Here is a 19,008-nt window from a genome sequence, read left to right on the forward strand (position 1 = left end):
CCCAGGTCTTTTTATGATGCTTCCAGCACAACCCCCTGAAGCCCCTCTGTCTTCCTGGTTCCATCATGAAGTGTCCACTGCTGGGGTCACTATGTTGGGTGCCATCCAAGTGGATGTGGTCATTTCATCCCTGCCCTGGCGTTGTATCCCCAGTGATGTGAAGGAAAAAGACGAGCAAAGAGAAGCAGCTCCACAAAACCTGTTTCAGTAGGTTATGTTTTTATTCTACGTTATTGGTAGGACAGGGAACAGGGCCAAGACCTCCACACTCCCCTGGGAAGAACAGTCAGGAGAATTAGATACATCTAAAGTGGGCACAGGACGGAGGCCAGATCTTCCCGGGAGGTGGCTGGAAAGACTTAGGCTTAAGCCACGGGAGCCAGGCCGACCTGGTTGTTTGCCCTGTCGAAGACAGTAAAGTACTGGCGGATGAAGACATCACCCAGGATCCAAAGCTCTCCAGATTCGGTGGGGACGTTCATGCCCTGGAAGCCACTGATGCAGCTCCCCTCGCTCTGGAGAAAAGGAGAATAAAAGTGGAGCTGGGACACCGATTCAGTAGTGATAGGCGCTGGGTGATAAACATCCAGGGCGCCCTGGTCCAGCTGCAAGGCACGTGCAAGGAGGAGCTTCCTGGCTCAGTGTCCAGGGACTCGGCTGTTCTTGGCCTGGAGTCGGCCTGCAGAAGCAGTGCACTGAACGACTGGTTTCTACGCATTACTGGCCATTATCTGGTGTTTCTGGCAGGCACAGGAACCCTGACATCAGCATCGGTGCTAAGGGGCTTAGGGAGAATTCAGCTGCTAGGAAGGAGTTTGAAAACCCTGCTGCCACAGCCTTTTCTCATTGTTATTCTGATCTGGTCAGGGGCAAAGCGGATGAGCTATTAGCCCTCTTGCCTCAGTAAGTCACTGTGCTTCGACCTTGTCTGCACATCACCTGGGGAGCTTTGAACCCCCGCAGCCCCATCCCATTGCTCAGGCCTTTCCCTCTCCTAATGTAATCAGAATCGGTGGGGGAGCCCAGGCATCAGTGCTTCTTGTTGAGTAACATGAGTCCACTGGCAAAATTAGTTTTCCACCTGACGTTATAATAACAGAAGGGAAAGAGTTTTCTTGTGGCTCGTATAGCTAAAGATTTGCTACTTGATAGAGATGGTAGAAGTGTCGGAAGCCCCAGCCTATGGAAATTAGGATTTCCATTTGCCCAACCCTTGGTAGGTCTGATGTGATCAGTCTCACTTGGTTAACCTAACTGCACTCTGAGGGTGGGAAAAGCTGCCATCTCTACTTTTTGGATGAGAAAACTAAGGGTGAGATGAGCTGTAGTTTGCTCAGAATCAATGGGCTAGTGATTCAGACCCAGGACTTGGACCCAGGGGTCCAAATAGAATCCTATTTTCACTCGATTAACTTTTACATCACTTGTTCCCTTAGGGGGCTGTATCCGAGTTCTTATTCCTGCATTTGTTTTTAATATATTCTTTTTCTCTGGAGGCTGTCTAGGGCAGATGTTCGTCTGCTTCTGCCTGTTGGCTTCAGCTCGTGGAAGTGCACTTTCCCTCTGCAGAGGGGAACTGTGTGGCCACATTCTGTGTGAACCCCTCTAGTGGTTGGTCCAGAACCCCCTCACCTGCAGGATGTAGGCACTGGGTGGCAGGGGGTACTGGACTCCATTGATGGTGAAGACGATGTCGGGCAGGCTGCTGATGGCTGAGCAGCTGACCACCATCTGGAAAGAGTGAGGGTGGAAATGTTAGAAGGGTTTTCGTCCCTTCTGCCTGGCACACCCACTACTTGAGTGTAGAACAGAGCAGTCAGGGCTGGACTCACGTCGCCATCTGAGTTCTCGCTGGCTCCGATGTCGCTCTGGATGTTGGCAATGGGGCTGGTTGGGCCGGTCAGCAGAGAGGTGCCAGTGTCAACAATGGCCTGGCAGCCCTCAGCACAGGCGATGGCCTCTCCGTTCATGGTGATGCTGAGGGTAAGAAGCAAGTTAAGGTCCCTGAGCCCTCAGGGGTACTTCTCTCCAAGGAGGAACCAGGAGGTGAACCCAGACATCCTTCCCCACCCATCCATTGGCCAATACGTGAAATTTCTGTTTCTCTCGTTCACGCACTCATTCATCCCGCATTCATTTACCCTACAAATATTTCACAAGTGCCTACTCTCTGCCAGACATGGGAAACGCCAAGCTAAACAAGACAGCCTCACAGTTCCAGGCTGCAGGGAGCTTCCAGCCTAGCTAGCAAGATAAGTTATGTTGGCAGAAGGGCAAGATGAGCAGCCAGGCATGTGGCAGGGAACAAAAACAGGGTCCAGGGTGAGAGGTGGTGAAGGGGAGCAGCCAGGGGAACAGACATCCGGGGATGCCAGGCAGATGAAGAGAGAAGGAGGACATCATCAGGGGATGGTATGCGGGGAGGGACAGAGACCAGAGGGCTGGGGCAGGAGTTGGAGGAAATGGTGAAATTTTAGCATGGCTGGGCAGACATAAGGTGATCCATGTGTCCTGGTTTGCCTGGGCTGGTCCCAGTTTTAGTACTGAAAGTCTCTGTCCTGGGAAATTGTTCATTCTTGGGAAAACCCACACAACTGGGCACCCTAGCAGGCCAGCTGGGGGAAGAACAGCGCGGAAATGAAGCTGCAAGGCAGACCAGGGAGGCCCTGAAGGGGAGGGTGGAACGAAGTGACTTCAGACAATTTCTTAGCCATTTTGGCCCACTTCTAGACGGAAAGTGACATGTTTCCTTGAGTGGGAGGAGCATGTGCTGGTTCACAGGCCCCTTAAATTGTGAGATGTGTGAACAGGTGGGTCCCCCACTCTCCCCAGGGATGCTGGTGTATGGTCCTGCCTCCGTGACTAGGAGGACAGTGGCTATCTCACCCTTGCAGAGTCTCGGCTTCCCAGACAGCTCTTCCCTCCTCCCTCAGGGAGGTGTCTTTCTAGGGGTCTCTTTGGCTTGGCCAACTTCCACCTTCCCCCTGGAGTGTGTTCCCCTTTGCCAGCTGTTCCTGGGGGGATTCTGGAAAGCTACTTAGCTATGAATCCATAAGGAAATGGGATCTGGGGCCCAGGCCTGGATGCTGCCCATCCATGGCAGTCTCACCTGTCCACGGTGATCTGCCAGTAACCCTCGACAGTAACAGGCACCCAGTTCAGACTTCCAGTGTAGTAAGAAGAGTCAATGCCACCAAATATCACCACGCTGCCACTCTGGTCATCGCTATGGAAAGTGAGGGGAGAAGACAAGAATTTTTTTGTTCGTCCATTTGTGTGACCATCTGCTGTTGCCTCGTGAGAGCTACCCTTGATTGGGCACTTTCCAGGGCTGTCCTGGGGTGTGACCATGTGGTTTCTTTTCCTCTTAGGCCAGGGCCCATGCAGTGGGCACTGTCACTGTTATTTCCACTTACCATGAGGACACTGATCCTGAGGGAGGCTGAGGCCACCTGCCCAAGGTCACACAGCGGGGGAGTGGTGGAACTACGTTTGGAAGAACACAGGCCTTATAGGTTGAGTGTATGGTTTCCACTATGGTACCCACTCTAGTTGCCATGGGGACCCCAGGGAAGTGAGTGTGTGACAGTGTCGGCTCTTAAAGACTTGATGGTGGAGGTCACTGGTTCTTTGGTGGGAGCAGTTTTGCCCCCAGGGGACTGTCTGGAGACATTTTGGATTGTCATGATTGGGTGAGGTTAGGAGATGCTGCCGGCATCTCATGGGTGGAGGCTGGGGATGCTGCCAAACATCCTACAGTGCACGGGACAGTCCCTGGCGGCAGGGACGTATGCGGGTCTGAAATGTTAACAGTGCCCAGATCGAGAAACTCAGATCTGGCTGGGGAGATACAGTGGCCCCACATGAAATATTTAAGTGCTCACAGAGGCAGATGATGTTTCAGAGCCACCTCGAACATTAACTGGCCAAGAGGAACACATGACAAAGAGCCTTCCTGTTGTAAATTGCAGGAGTCCTTGTTATTGCAATATTCATTTTCTAAATCTCTGCAGTTTCAGTTTAGATGCGGAAGCAAATGTCGACGGCAATAAGAAATTAATCATCCAGGGCCAGGCACGGTGGCTCACGCCTGTAATCGCAGCACTTTGGGAGGCCGAGGCGGTCAGGAGATCGAGACCATCCTGGCTATCATGGTGAAACCCCGTCTTGAATTCCTGACTTCAGGTGATCCTCCCGTCTCAGACTCGCAAAGTGCTGGGATTACAGGCATGAGCCACCACGCCTGACCAAGTGTATTCACTTTAAATGGCATCTTTGGGGACCAAGGATGAGGGAACCGGCACTGAGGGGTAAATGGCTGATGATATTTGAGTTGTGCACATCAAGGGGACAAAGATGCTGGTAAAATAAAATGGAGTGCACATGGCCCGTCAGAGACAGACTTGGCACTATTACTCTCCAAAGACACATTTCTCCAGCCTCAGACATTGACTTTCCAAATCCCTTGCTTCCCAAGACCCTCTCCATCGCAGCCAGCCTTGGACAGCTCCTGCTGAGCCAGAACACTGTGACGTCTGGAGGGGGAGGTGGGAGGAGGCCCCTCTCCACTCAACTTACGCGCTGAGGTAGACAGAGAAGAGGTCCTGAGAAACTAGGCCCTGGTTCCAGATGTTGTCAAAGACGGGTGTGGCCCCAGAGGAGGAAATGCTGGGGTAGGCCAGCCCCAGGATGCCGTCAAAGGGAGCATAATACAGGAAGGAGCCGGGTTCGGTCTCGCTCAGGCCGAAGATCTGATTGGTGTCAGAGATGCCTCCAACCTGGGTGGGGAAACCGAGATGATGTTCACCATCAGGTCATGTTCACTGAGCTCTGGGTGCCAGCCTGAGGCCCAGAGCCACCCTGGTTCATCTCATGCAGGACTTGGCTTCCAGGGTATCAGCCTGGAAGGACAGGAGAGGGACTGTCTCCTGGAATGCTCGTTCCTCTGCTGGAGGTAACCATGGCAGCTGCTCTCCAGATGGCCACAGTCTATGACTCAGGGTGAGATTTTGCTGGAGGACAGATGGTCACTGGGTGTTTGTGTTTCTGATGAACAAATGCAAAGCAGACCCTAGACCCTAGGCCTTTGACGCCTGCCATGCCCCGCAAGTAGCAGGGAGGGCTTGTGGAGACTTCATGACTTGGGGTGCTGCATGTCGGGAGAAGAAGGAAGAAGAGGAGGTGCTAGTAGAGAATTGAGCCTTTATTGAGACTCCCCACACTCCATAAGTTTCTGCTTGTGTGGAGCTGAGGCTGGCTTATGGCTCCTGGCATCCCACCCTTTTACTGACTGCCACCCAAGCTAGCAATGTCTGTGACATCTCTGCTGCTTCTCCCCGACCCCGCACCCCCAATCAGGTTACTTTTGTGATCACCAAGACTCATCTTGCTGGAATAAGCTTATTTTGGGTGTGCCTGATGGGGGGATGCAGCGGCAGCCTGCAGGTGCCCACCTGGACAGTGTCGTATCCGAGGATGCCTGTCATGCTGCCGGTGCCATAGGCGATGGAGACTGTCTCGCTGGTGGATTGGTAGGTGGAGGAATCCTCCGGGTTGAAGCGGTTGTGGTTGGCTGCAAGGACAAGCGGTGATTGTCAGTCTGTCAGAGCTGGGTGAAGGTCATGGGCTGGGATGTCTTCCTGGGATGGGGTTTCCTGGCCCTGGGAGGGGCTCTCGAGGTGAGCAGTGACCTTTCCCCCTAGACCCTCGGAGCCCAAGAGACCCCAGGTCCTGTCCTGTCTTGTTGAACTACTGGGACCATTCACTGATGACAGGTCCCCAGGGCCTCCTGGGGACCCCTCCAGGCCAACATTGAGGGGAGCAGGCCTGTAGCTGCCCAGTGATGAGCACTTTCACTGTCTAGCTCCCGGCCAGTGCTGCTATTATGATGTGGATGATGCCACAGGCACCTCATCTTCATTAAAACTCAGGTGAAAACACTAGAAGAGGAAGGACCCTGCAACACACATTGTTCATGACTTCTAAAGACAAACTCTCTTTCATTAGCAAACCTATGATTTTTTTTTTTTTTTCAAACGAGCTCAGCACTGACCTCCGGCATATTCTAGCCAGGCTTTGGAGCCATTTTCTCACACGCACTGGACTCTTTCCTGGTGGGCTATTCTACAGCCCTTTGGCCCCGTCTTGCTTTGGGCCCCCCATACTTCCTCTCCCAGGCTGTGGTTATTTAGGAGAGCTTCTCTCTGCCCTCAGAATGTGAAGTCTTTGACCTCAGGGATTATATCATTCATCCCTTTACCCCCTGAGCCCAGTGCTTGGCCCATAGTAGGTGCTCAATAAATGCCTGTTGAGTGGCTCCAGCAGGCTTGAGGTGGGAGCTGTCTGAAGCCCGCAGGTGTCCAGGATTCCACAGGGTCGGCTGGTGCTGGGGAGTGAGAGTGGGGTAGGGCGGGCTGGGCACTTACTGCAGGCGAGACTGGAGCAGTAGACTGAGGGCACCCACAGGTTGGAGGAGCCGGTGTCAAAGATGACCGTGAAATCCTGGGCAGGAGTTCCGATGCCGATAGAGCCGAAGTACTCCATCTGTCCAGGCAAGGACAGGGCAGTTCATGGACCGGGGACTCTGTTTTGGGGCCTCCCTAGGGGCTGTCTCTGGGTCATCTCCTCAGTCCGCCTCTCCATCTTTTCCTTCGTTCCTCACAGTTCTTGTCTTTCTCTTCCCAGCCACTGCCTTCATCCTTCAAAGCCCAGCCGTGGCGTCCCTTCCTCCTTCAAGTCTTCCCTGATTGCTTCCCCAATTTACCCTCTGCTCTCTGCTAAGCACTACAAGCACTTAACAATCTGCTGTTCCCTCTTCAGCTGTTGTCTTGTCTGTCAGTCTTCCCATCCTTACAGCGCATGTTCTCGGAGAATTGGGGTGGAAACTTCTAGCACCAGGCAAGTGACAGCTTAAGTGCTTGTGCCTTAAATTGTGTATCAGAAGCTAAGGAAACCAGCTAAAGATGGAAACGTGTCCAGTTTTCTTATTTCTACATCTAGATGTGTACAGCAGGTTGTAAGAAAGGGCATTGCCAGTATTTTTATTCTTTTTTTTTTTTTTTGAGACAGGTCTCGCTCTGTTGTCCAGGCCAGAGTACAGTGGTACAATTTTGGCTCACTGCATCCTCCGCCTCCTGGGTTCCAGTGATTCTCCTGCCTCAGCCTCCCAAATAGCTGAGATTACAGGTGTGTGCCATCACGCCCGGCTAATTTTTGTATTTTTAGTAGAGACGGGGATTCACCATGTTGTCAGGCTGGTCTCGAACTCGTGACCTCAAGTTATCCACCCGCCTCAGCCAACCAAACAGTATTTTCTTAGTGGCAGCATTTGCCTGCCTTGCCGGCTCTGTTCCCGCCACACTGGTCTGCTTGCTGTTCTTTGGTGATGACTAGTCACTCCTGCCCTAGGGCCTTTGCACTAGCTATTCTTATGCCAGGAAAATGTTTATTCTAGAACTTTCCTTGACTGATCCTTTTTTCAAAAATCAATCATTTGAATCTCTAGTCAAATGTCCCCTTTGTCAACAGGCCTTCCGTGACCACTTTATCTAAATTTGCCCCCTCTCTATCTTCTTTTTCCCCATAGTCCAATTAATTAATTTGTCATGGCCCTCATCATTACCTGAAATTATCTTACATGGTTGTTTATTTGTCATCCCCTTTAGAGTATAAGCTCCAGGAACTTTGGTTATTCACCATCATTTTGGCAACTTGCATAGCCTCTGGCACATAGAGAGGTGCCAATATTTGTTAAATATTTGTGAACTAAATAAATGCGCTAACCAAGCCTCTTACCAAGGGCCCCCCAGACCCCATGCTAAGTACTCCAGAAAACATGATTGTATTAATTCCTGGCAACAATCTCTGATGCTAGATATTAGTGGTTCTGTTTTCCAGACCAAGAAACAGGCTCAGAGTATTTAAATGACTTGTCCAAGGTCCTGTGGCTTAGAGGCACTAGGACCCACATTTGCACCAGGTCTGTTGGACGGCAGAGGCCAGTCTCTGAACCACGGGCATCACTGCTTTGTGCCCTGTGCCCTGTGCCAGGCACAGAGGGGACATACAATATCTGTGGGAGGGCAGGGTGTTTGTTATTCGGTCTCAAATAAGAAAGTCAGGGTGATCTTTCTGAAACTCAGATCTGATCTTGTCACTCCCCTGTTTAAGATATACCAGAGGCAGTTAGGATGGAGCCTCTCTCAGTCCACCCCTCGGCTCCTCGGGCCTCAGTCTGGAGCACCCTTCTTCCCTCCCTCTCGGCTCCCCTTCAAACGCACTGTGCTCCTGCCTGCTACAGGGTTTGGCACAAGGGATCAGGCTCTGCGGAGTTCTGTCTTGTTCTCTTGGAAACTCCCGCTCTTCCTGCATGGCTCCAGGGAGGCTCCCTGCCCAAGTGGCAGACTCTCGCAGTGTGACACCTTCACTCTGTAGTCCTCCTGCTGCCTGTTCTTTTCATTGGTTTGCGAGATTCCTTGATTACTGTGTTTGTCTCCTAGGCTATGAGTTTGGTCACCGCTGTCTCCCCCTGAGCCCAGCACAGGCCCTGACATATAAGGAGGCGCTCAGAAGAAATTAACATTGCATGAAGGAGTGAACGAATGAATGAATGAACAAAAGAACAACAGCTTTGACTGTGAGCTTTCCTGCCTGCCCTGGGCCCCTGACATCTAGGGGGCAGACTCTGGGTCACTGCCTGGAGCCTCAGAGCCCAGGCCCGTCCTCCAAGACCCCTGGGACACCCTCTTTCCTGCCGGCCAATTCCGCAGAGTTGACCCCACCACTTGCCCACACACTCACATCCAGGTAGTTCTCCAGGGGCTGTTCATCTACCAGGGTGGGAGCCTCCCACTGGGGGAAGTACTTTCTGGCTGGGTTGAGGTTGTGCTTCTTCAGGAAGTCCTTCAGCAGGCCATGCTCAGACAGGGTGCGCCTCAAGGACTTCTTTCTGATGAGGGGGACTCTGTGGTTTGGAGAAGGAAGAGGAATTAGGCAAGGATTCTGCACAGCGGGTGCTGTGGCAGCCCCAGAAGGGAAGGGAAGCTGGTCTAAGAGAGGAAGAAGGAAGGAGGAGAGACGCCCCCACTTCTGCCCAATAATGCAAAGAAGTTAAGCTGACTAGTGGTGGAGCTGGGAACCAAACCCAGGCTGGACTCTTAACCAGCTGATCTAAGAGACGAAGATGGAAGGAAGGGAGAAGCTCCCACTTCTGCACAATAATGCAAAGAAGTTAAGCTGACTAGGGCTGGAGCTGGGAACCAGATTCAGGCTGGGCCCGAGTTTTAACCATGTCTGCAGGGCTGCCTCCCAAAAGGGCAGAGAGAGAGGCAGAAAACGGGGATGGAGACAGCCAAAGAGAGAGAGAGAAAAAAAAGGGAAGAAGGAAGACACGGGAGGAAAGAAAGGTGATGTGAGAGGCAGCATCTTCACTCCCACGCCACCCGGACTCACTTGTACATGATGCACTCAGAGAGCGCCACCAGACCCAGCAGCAGCAGCCACTTCATGGTTGTTCCCGGATCCCAACTCGAGGGAGAAGGCAAGACGGGAGGAAGGTGCAGAGCAGCAGCATGAGCTGCCCCTTATATACAGCTTGGGTCCCACCTTATCGGCCTCGGAAAGTCACCGGTTCCCTTGATCCCAAACAGAAAAGCTCCTGATAAGACTGTCTCTGCCCTGAGCCACATTCTGAGACCTTTCCAGCTGAGGCACTTTCCATTGTAACCTTGTGCCATGGGGAGGGGGAAGGGTGCCATGGGGGTGGACCCGCAGAGAGAGAGAGAGGAGCAATGACCTGGAGGCTTTTTTCTTTTCTTTTCTTTTCTTTTTCTTTCTTTTTCTTTCTAAGCAATGACCTTGAGGCTTATTTGTTTTCTTTTCCTTTGTTTCCTTTCTTTTCTTTCCTTCCTTTCCTTCTCTTTCTTTCTTTTTCTTTGTCTCTTTCTCTCTCTCTCTCCTCTCTCTCTCTCTCTCTCTTTCTTTCTTCCTTTCCTTTCTTTCCTTTCTTTCCTGACGGAGTTTTGCTCTCTCGCGCTGCCACAGGCTTATTTCTGAAGCATCGACAAGGGCCTGTGTTAAAACTTTACAGGCTGAGCATTTCGACAAAGTTGGTTAAAAGTGCGTTTCACACACCACTGGACAGATGTGAAGGAGCCCCAGGTGGCCTGATTTGTCCCAGTGGGCATGCAGCTGGGGTTCTTAGAGAGCAGCCCCTGACTCAGTCATAGGTGGTACTGGTTGTGGTCACTGCTTATCCACAGCACATGGGGGGTTGGTCGTTTGGGACTCAGGACACAATTCCCCACATAAATGTCATTGTGTGGGGTTGTTGGGCGTCTGACTAGCCTATGGGACTTGCAGTTTGCTTTTGGTGTAACTGGGCTGAGTCTGGGTACACGGGGGAGGAGGGAGAGAGCACCGGGAGAATGCTGCCTTCCCTTCCTGAGGAGGTAAACTTCAGACAGGCCAGGTATGTCTTTGGAATCTGTGTCCCTCCCTTTCTGCACCCCTTCTCTTTCTTTTGCTCCTTTCCCACCCTCTCCACCTTAGAGATCCCACCTGGGTCTGATTTCTCCAGGCGCTCCAGGCTTACAACTGAGTTGAAATCAGCTACAATGGAGCGAAGCAATCTGGGCAAACAATTCATAGTCGTGGGTGAGTGACTTAGAAAGAGGATGCTTGGCCGGGCTCAGGCTTGTAATCCCAGTACTTTGGGAGGGTTAGGCAGGTGAATCACCTGAGGTTGGGAGTTTAAGACCAGCCTGGCCAGCACAGTGAAACCCCATCTCTACTAAAAGTAGAAAAGTTAGCTGGGCATGGTGGTGGGCGCCTGTAATCCCAGCTACTGGGGAGGCTAAGGCAGGAGAATCGCTTGAACCCAGGAGGCAGAGGTTGTGAGAGGTGAAGCCGTCTGGGTTTCTGAGTCGATTAGGGACTTGGAGAACTTTTGTGTCTAGCTAAAGGATTGTAAATGCACCAACCAGCAGTCTGTGTCTAGCTAAAGGCTTGTAAATGCACCAATCAGCACTCTGTGTCTAGCTGAAGCGTTTGTAAATGCACCAGTATGCACCAGCCTTTGCACTCACCACGAAGGTCTGCAGCTTCACTCCTGAAGCCAACAAGACCACGAACCCACCAGAAGGAAGAAACTCTGGACACATCTGATCATCTGAAGGAACAAACTCTGGACACACCATCTTGAAGAACTGTAACACTCACTGCAAGGGTCCGCGGCTTCATTCTTGAAATCAGCGAGACCAAGAACCCACCGGAAGGAACCAATTCGGGACACAGTTGCAATGAGCCGAGATCTTGCCACTGCACTCCAGCCTGGGTGACAGAGCTGGACTCAGTCTCAAACAAACAAACAAACAAAAAAAAAAAAAAGAAAAAAGAAAGAGGATGCTTACCAACCCAATGGATCCTCCACTTTGTGAGCTTTGATTCAGTGCACAAAGTAGAGTGAAAACTCTGATGCAGAAATTGCTGGGGAGGAAGACAGGGGAGGGGGGAGGTCATGATGTGGATAGGAAGCCCTGTCTCAGGGTCTCGTTCTGAAATCACATCCCATGAGGCATCCTCAGACTGTCCAGCCGTGAGAGCCACAGGTTCTAAAACAGCTCCAAGTTTCCCCCAGTGCCTCCAGGTGAGTATTCAGGAGTGGGCAGTGTGGATAAGTTCAGGGACAGTGGTGGTTAGTAGAAAACACATTGACATTTCAGACTCCCCTGTTAGTTGACATCTTTGTGTCCCAAATGTTTATCCTGGGCCCATTTTCTTTTCTTTTCTTTTCTTTTCTTTTTTTTTAACTGTGAATCTCACTCCAGTATGACTAGCCCTTGTATTTTCCACGTTCACGTCTTCTGTTGCCTCCTTCTCTTCCTCTCTTTTCTACCTCTCAAGCCTCTCTCTCTCTCTCTCCCTCTTCTCTCCCTTTTTTTTTTTTGAGACAGGGTCTTATTCTGTCACTCAGGATGGAGTGTAGTGGCGTGATCATGGCTTACTGAAGCCTCAACCTCCCACGCTCAATCAGTCCTCTGGCCTCAGGCTACAAGTAGCTGGGACGAAAGGCATGAGCCACCACACCCAGCTAACTTTTGTATTTTCTGTAGAGACAGGGCTTCGCTACGTGGCCCAGGGTGGTTTGGAACTCCTGGGCTCAAGCGATCGTCTTGCCTCAGCTTCTCAAAGTGCTGGGATTAAGGTGAACCACACTGCACCTGGCCCTCTCTCTCTTTATGGATACATAATATTTTACATATTTTTTGGGTACATGTGATATTCTGTTACATGCATAGAAAGAGTAATGATGAAGTCAGGGTATTTGGAGTATCCATCACCTAAGTATGGGTTGATCCTAGCACTCATGTGAAGAACCTGATGGTCCTGAAGATGCTGCCTAAGTTCTGGGGGCATCAGATGGAATCCCCTCACTCAAGGCTGCCACCAGATGGAAGGGAGGGAGCTTGGATCCCAAGGATGGGCACTGATTTTGGGGCACAGCTTGTCTGGGGCCCACATGGGAATTTTGAGCAGAGGAGAAGTATATTTGGGAAGCAGAAGGAAGATTCCCCAGGCAGAAACCTGCAAGCCCCTTTACACATTCATTCAAATGCCTTATTGTGCACTTGCTGTGTACCGTGCAGGGATGCTGTAGCTGCTGAGGGTACATCCCTGAGCATGGTAGGACTAGGCCATGCCTTTGGTGCATTTGTGTTCAGTTGAAGGGAAAACTTGTGTGGAAGGGGCTCTTTCTTTCCACCTGGATGGATATTAGGATCACATTGAGGGGAAACTCTCGGATTGGTGAAGATGATAATGTTTCTCCACATTACAGATTTTAGCACCCTGAGGGACGCTGGCATGCTTGCTGACACCAATTCAGGGGTATGGCAGAGAGACTCTAGGATGGCCCCCAATTATTCATGCTGCTGGTGTTCACACCCCTGTATAATCCCCTCCCCTTTTGTGTAGGCAGGACTTGCTTCTAACCAAGAGGATACAGCAAAGTAGATGGGATGTCGCTTTTGTGATGACATTATACAGGCCCGTAGCTTGTGTCTTGCTAGCACACTCTCTGTATAGACTCTTCGCCTTGCTGGCTCTGATAAAGAAAGCTGCCCTATAACGAGGCCCAAGGGGAAGGAACAAATGGTGGCCTCCAGCTGACAGCCAACAAGGAACTCAAGCCTTCAGTGTGACAATCTGCAAGTAACTGAATCCTGCCAGCAAGCATGTGAGCATGGAAGCACATCCTTCTCCAGTTGAGCCTCAGATGAGACCACAGACCAGGCTGGCATCCCTGACTGACAGAGGCCTCAGCTGAAGTGAGCCTGGATTTCTGATGCACAGAAACTGTGAGATAGTCAATGTGAGTTGTTGTAAGTCATTCAATGTGTGTTAACTTGTCATCAGCAATAGAAAACAGGACTGGAAACCTCGTTGATAACTCGAAAAAGATCCACCTGATTGCCTTTTGCTCTTCCCTGTTTTGGGACCATTTCAGTGCTGTGCTAGGTGGTTTTCTGCTCAGGCAATGTGAGTGATCTGAAAAGGGAGAAGGTGACATTGTTGGTCAGGTCATCTGCAAACCTCCCTCAACATAGCAGTGCTTACATTTGTGTGCCTATTTGTGCTTTTCTGAATGCTTTGAGTTGTTTTAAAAAAGAATTATTGTACTATAACCCCCACTTTTTCCCAACTGATGTAGCTCAGAGGGGTTAAGTGATCAGTGCAGGTTCACATAACTAAGTAATGGCACAGATGGGACGTGAACCTGGGTCTCAGGAGGCTCTGGTCCCTAGCCAGACTATGTGACCAAGTACATCCACCTGGTTTCTGTTCATGGGTTAGTGTGTGACGTGAACATTCCATGAAGGCTGCATCCTCCATCCCAGAGGCACTTGGAGAAGCCATTCCACGTAGCCCTCTTTACTGGAGGAACCCTTGGGATAGAAAAGGGAATCCTGATTCTGCAACCACGTGCTCCCATGAGATCTGATTTTCAGCCAGGGCTGATCCGTGGCTGCCAGCAAGGAAGCCACATCATCTCGTTGTACCAGACTGGCCCAGCAGAAAGATTAGACAACAACGTTTGCTTTGCCATTAGCCCTGCCTGGCACTCAGTATGGTAGTGCCTGGCTTTCAGGGGCAGTGGTAACAGTGTCTCCGATGCAGGGCAGCCCTTGCCAATGGCACAGGTGTTCAGAAATGTTCCATGAACCAATCAACTCAAGCAATGGAATGAGATCTAAGGAACCCAATCATAGCAAGGCTGAGATGGAGCACTTAAGCATGATAAGTGTTATCAAGCTGGTGTGATAGGCATTGGGGCGGCTGGTCCCCTAGCAGCTTTCAATCAAGGTCTCACCCCAGGGACATGATCTTCCAACGCCGAAGAGAACATTGTGTTTTCCACTCCCCAGTCCCAGAACTGGGCTGCTTCTCCAGAGATGCATGCAGGTTTTAAAAGTTAAATTTATGATAACTTTTTTGGCTCAATTATAGAAGTAATACATGATCACTGTAGATTATTTATAAGTAAATACAGTTTTAAAAATGACTTATAACCCAACTACCCAGAACTAACCACCATTGCCATAGTAAAGGAATGTATTGATTTACTTACGAATATAGGACCACAAGATATGGCACATGTTGTTTTGCAAGCAACCCGCTTTGATGGGCCCAGCTCACTTCTTCTGTGCTACTCTATCTGCAACCTGAACCCACTTTTGAAAGAAAAATCGTGGTCCTGTATTTTAGAAGTGATTTTTATAAATCTACATTATCGTTTTAAAACTTTTCTCAAAATATGGTATGCACACAGAAAGGTGCATATCATAAGAAACAGCTTGATGAATTTTCACAAACCAAGCACACACATGTAACCACAACCCAGACCCAGCAAAAGGGCATGTCAGGTACCCCCGGACCCCACTGCAGGCTCTTCACAGTCACTATCCTAGTGCCAAACCAAGCGCATCAGTACTCTGATTTCCAAACAGCAAAGATTCATTTCACCTGTTTTTCTACTTTTGCTAAATAGTACCAATTAACAAGCACTTTAGTTTGCATTGCGATTCTTTGCTCAAAATCATGTTTAGGAGAGGCATCCACAAATGGCGTCGTGTGGAGTTGTTACTCAGTCATTTTCATTGCTGTGTATTATTCCACTGCATCAATATACCCGTTATTTTCTCTTTTTCAGTTCATAGGCATTTGGGTAGCTTCTAGTGTGGAGTTCTTAGGAACAGTGCTTTATGAATGTTCTCTTATATACACATCTTCTTTCTTTTCCTTTTTATTTATTTGTTAAAAACGATAGAAATGAAGTCTTGCTATGTTGCTCAGGCTGTTCTTGAACTCTTGGCCTGAAGCAGTCCTCCTGCCTTGGCCTTCCCAAGTGCTGGGATTACACCATGAGCTACTGTGCCTGGCTCTTTTCTTTTGAATTGACATGTAATAATTGTACATATTTATGGGTACATAGGGATGTTTCTGTACATATAATGTTTAGTGATCAGATCAGTGTAATTAGCATATTTATCATCTTGAACATTTATCATTCCTTGTTTTTTTTGGAGACAGAATCTCGCTCTGTCGCCCGGGCTGAAGTGAATTGCGCCATGTCGGCTCACTGCAACCTCCACCTCCCGGGTTCAAGAGATTCTCCTGGCTCAGCGTCCCAAGTAGCCTGGAATTACAGACATGTGTCAACACGCCCGGCTCATTTTGTACTTTTAGTGGAGATGAGGTTCCACCATGTTGGCCTGGCTGTTCTCAAACTCCTCACCTTAGGTGATCCACCTGCCTTGGCCTCCCAAAGTGCTGGGATTACAGGTGTGAGGATTAGGCGAGCCACCGGGCCCAGCCGGCATATGCATTTTTAATTTTGATAGATACAGCCACATCATGCTTCTTAGGGTGGTGCCAGTTTACACTCCCACCAGCAGTGTGTGGAGTGATCATTTGGGACAGGTGAGGATGGATGGGGCAGGAGACCTGTGAGATTAAAATAACACTCCTTGATGAGTGTGAATGAAAAGGATGGAAGGAGCTGTGCTTAGACCCCCAAGGCCCTTCGAGGAAGATGCATGAAGCAGAGGCCTGAGACTGCAGCAAAGGATTGTGAATTCATCTTGTCTTGTGCAGCAACATAGGGAGGATGAAATCAGATATGTTGGCGCAGGGCTTTCTGGTCAAATGATCTTTCTGTTGAGGAACCTCTTTAGATTCTGATTGGGTTCAGGAATCCCAGGGTGGGAATGGAAGAGGTGCTGGGAGAGAGAGGCTGAGCTGTGGCTGCTGGGGTTGAGATGGGGGAGGAAGGAAGGATGGGGCCAGGCGCAGGAGAACAGATAGGATCCAGGAAGACCTGCCTGTATCCGTGAAGCCTAGCACACTGCCTGGCTTCAAAGTAGGTACATGGGAAATGTCAGAAAAACAAATCCAGCAAAGAAGCCAGGACAGGGTGAAATTCCTTCCCAGAAACTTGAGAAATCCACCTGCTTATCCCATGACACGATATGACCAGGATGGAATGTTGGTGGGGGTGGCAGCTGACCCACCTGTTGTTATTCACGTGGCCTTTGTCAAACCATATCCCCACTCTCATAGTCTCATCCTATCTGAGATGTTTCCTTTTAAAAAGTCTTCTCTAATCACTCATTCAGCAAATATTTATTGACCTCCTAGTATGTGCCAAGCCCTGGTCTTGTTGCTTGGGCTTCCACCCTAAACAAAACGATCACCATCCCTGCCCTTATGAATCCTAAACACTGAAATGCATGGTTACAGGTAGCGCCAAGTACCATGAGGGAAAGGTGGGCCCAGGCTCTCTGAGAGAGTGGTGAGGGAGGGCTGATCACTTTTACAGGGAAGTGACTTTTTTTTTGAGGTGGAGTTTCGCTCTTGTTGCCCAGGCTGGAATACAATGGAGCAATCTCAGCTCACTGCAACTTCTGCCTCCTGGGTTCAAGCGATTCTCCTGCCTCAGCCTCCTGAGTAGCTGGGATTAAAGGAGCCTGCCACCACGCCCAGCTAATTTGTTGTATTTTTTTAGTAGAGATGGGGTTTCACCATGTTGGCTGGGCTGATCTCGAATTCCTGACCTCAGTTAATCTGCCCACTTCGGACTCCCAAAGTGCTGGGATTACAGGCGTGAGTCACTGCATCCAGCCAGGAAGTGACATTTAAGCCACATCTGCAGATGCTAGGTGTTAGCAAGTCAAGAAAAAGGGAAAAGCAACCCAGGCAAAGGGAACAGCATGTGCAAAGTCTGGAGATGGGAAAGCACTTGGACTATTGTGGCCGTGGGAGGCCAGGGTGGACGGAGCTCACGGTAACGGGATCAGCGTGAAGCAGGGAAGGTTTGGAGGGAAAGGAGCACACAGGACCTGGAACTATGTGAAAGATTTTCTGTTTTATTCCAACGGCAATGGCAAGAAGGCATTAAGAGTTTAAAGCAAGCAAGGGATGAGATGAAATTTATGTTTCATAAAGTTTATTCAGCTATGGAAAATGGGCTTGGGAGGGTGAGAGTGACCCTGGGGAGACTGGGTGTTGGAGCTCACCCCCGCCCTTCCTAGAGCCCAGCTCCAGCCTTTGGGCCTGTGTCTTCAGCAGATAGCCTGGGTTGGCTGTCACCAGAAGCAGGAGCTATGGGAATTTTCCCAGCGTGCATGCCGAGGAGCCCAGGGCTGTAATAGACTTACTAGTAAGAGAGAGTCTGAGATGAAGCTCAGCTGAGTTAAAATGAAACAGATGACTTTGCAGCAGGACTTGTCAGAGCCTTTGATTGGGAACTGTAGCTGGTGAACCCTCCGAAGGGCCTAGAATGTAGCATGTTCTATACTTATTTTGAAACGGTGTTTTCCATTGAACATTTTCTACCAAGCCCAGTCTGAGAAACTGCTCCGTTTTCTCTTTGCCTTTCTAGGGCATATATGCTAATGAACATGCTTAATTCTCTGTCTCACGACCTCTGCTCAGGGAAGTGGAACACCATTCTCTTTGGTTACAGATGGGGAAACAGACGGGTTCAGTGTTTTCTGCCTGGGAACTTGGGGAGATTAACTGTTAGTCTTGGTAGGCAGCGAATCACAAGATCATCCTGGAAGACTGTGGGGTGTCAGCTTCTTCCACTTCTGTCCATGTCTTGCAGACAACACTGCCCTGTCCTATCTACTTAGGGACATCACCATTAGTGTCTACCTCTCCTGACTCTCCTGATTGCTTGCCTTTCCTCATGATCTCTATTTTTTTTTTTTTTTTTTTTTTTTTTTTTGAGATGGAGTCTTGCTCTGTCGCCCAGGCTACAGTGCAATGGTGTGATCTCAGCTCACTGCAACGTCTGCCTTCCAGGTTCAAGCGATTCTCTTGCCTCAGCCTCCCGAGTAGCTGGGATTATAGGTGTGCACCAACACACCCATCTCATTTTTGTATATTTATTAGACACAGGGTTTCACCATGTTGGCCAGGCTGGTCTCAAACTCCTGACCTCAGGTGACCTGTCCGCCTCAGCCTCCCAAAGTGCTGGGATTACAGGCATGGGCCACTGTGCCCAGCCTTCTCATGATCTCTTATTGGCTTTGGGAGAAGTAAGAAGTTGACTCCCTCAACTAAGAGCTTCAGTGCCCTATTTTTTTTTTTTTTTTTGAGCTGTAGTCTCTCTGTGTCGCCCAGCCTGGAGTACAATGGTATGATCTCAGCTTTCAGTGTCCTTTCTATGAGAAGACAATGAGCCCAGCATTTTTGGCGCCCAGGTCTTTTTATGATGCTTCCAGCACAACCCCCTGAAGCCCCTCTGTCTTCCTGGTTCCATCATGAAGTGTCCGCTGCTGGGGTCACTATGTTGGGTGCCATCCAAGTGGATGTGGTCATTTTCATCCCTGCCCTGGCGTTGTATCCCCAGTGATGTGAAGGAAAAAGACAAGCAAAGAGAAGCAGCTCCACAAAACCTGTTTCAGTAGGTTATGTTTTTATTCTACGTTATTGGTAGGACAGGGA

General features: G+C 49.9%; 1 protein-coding gene across 1 annotated transcript; it reads right to left on the reverse strand.

The window, feature by feature from the left end:
• Nucleotides 1-224: 224 nt before the first annotated feature.
• On the reverse strand, nucleotides 225-9,506 carry LOC129007714 (pepsin A-4). The gene is made up of 9 exons (XM_054438915.2): nucleotides 9,451-9,506; nucleotides 8,800-8,962; nucleotides 6,426-6,543; nucleotides 5,454-5,572; nucleotides 4,579-4,778; nucleotides 3,110-3,226; nucleotides 1,833-1,977; nucleotides 1,633-1,731; nucleotides 225-515 (listed from the first exon to the last, which is right to left on the reverse strand). Exons 1-9 carry the CDS (start codon nucleotides 9,504-9,506, stop codon nucleotides 366-368), a joined length of 1,167 nt encoding a protein of 388 aa, XP_054294890.1. The 3' UTR covers nucleotides 225-365.
• Nucleotides 9,507-19,008: the final 9,502 nt, after the last annotated feature.

Source organism: Pongo pygmaeus, chromosome 9 (genome assembly GCF_028885625.2).
Source record: "Pongo pygmaeus isolate AG05252 chromosome 9, NHGRI_mPonPyg2-v2.0_pri, whole genome shotgun sequence".
NCBI classification, from domain to species: domain Eukaryota; kingdom Metazoa; phylum Chordata; class Mammalia; order Primates; family Hominidae; genus Pongo; species Pongo pygmaeus.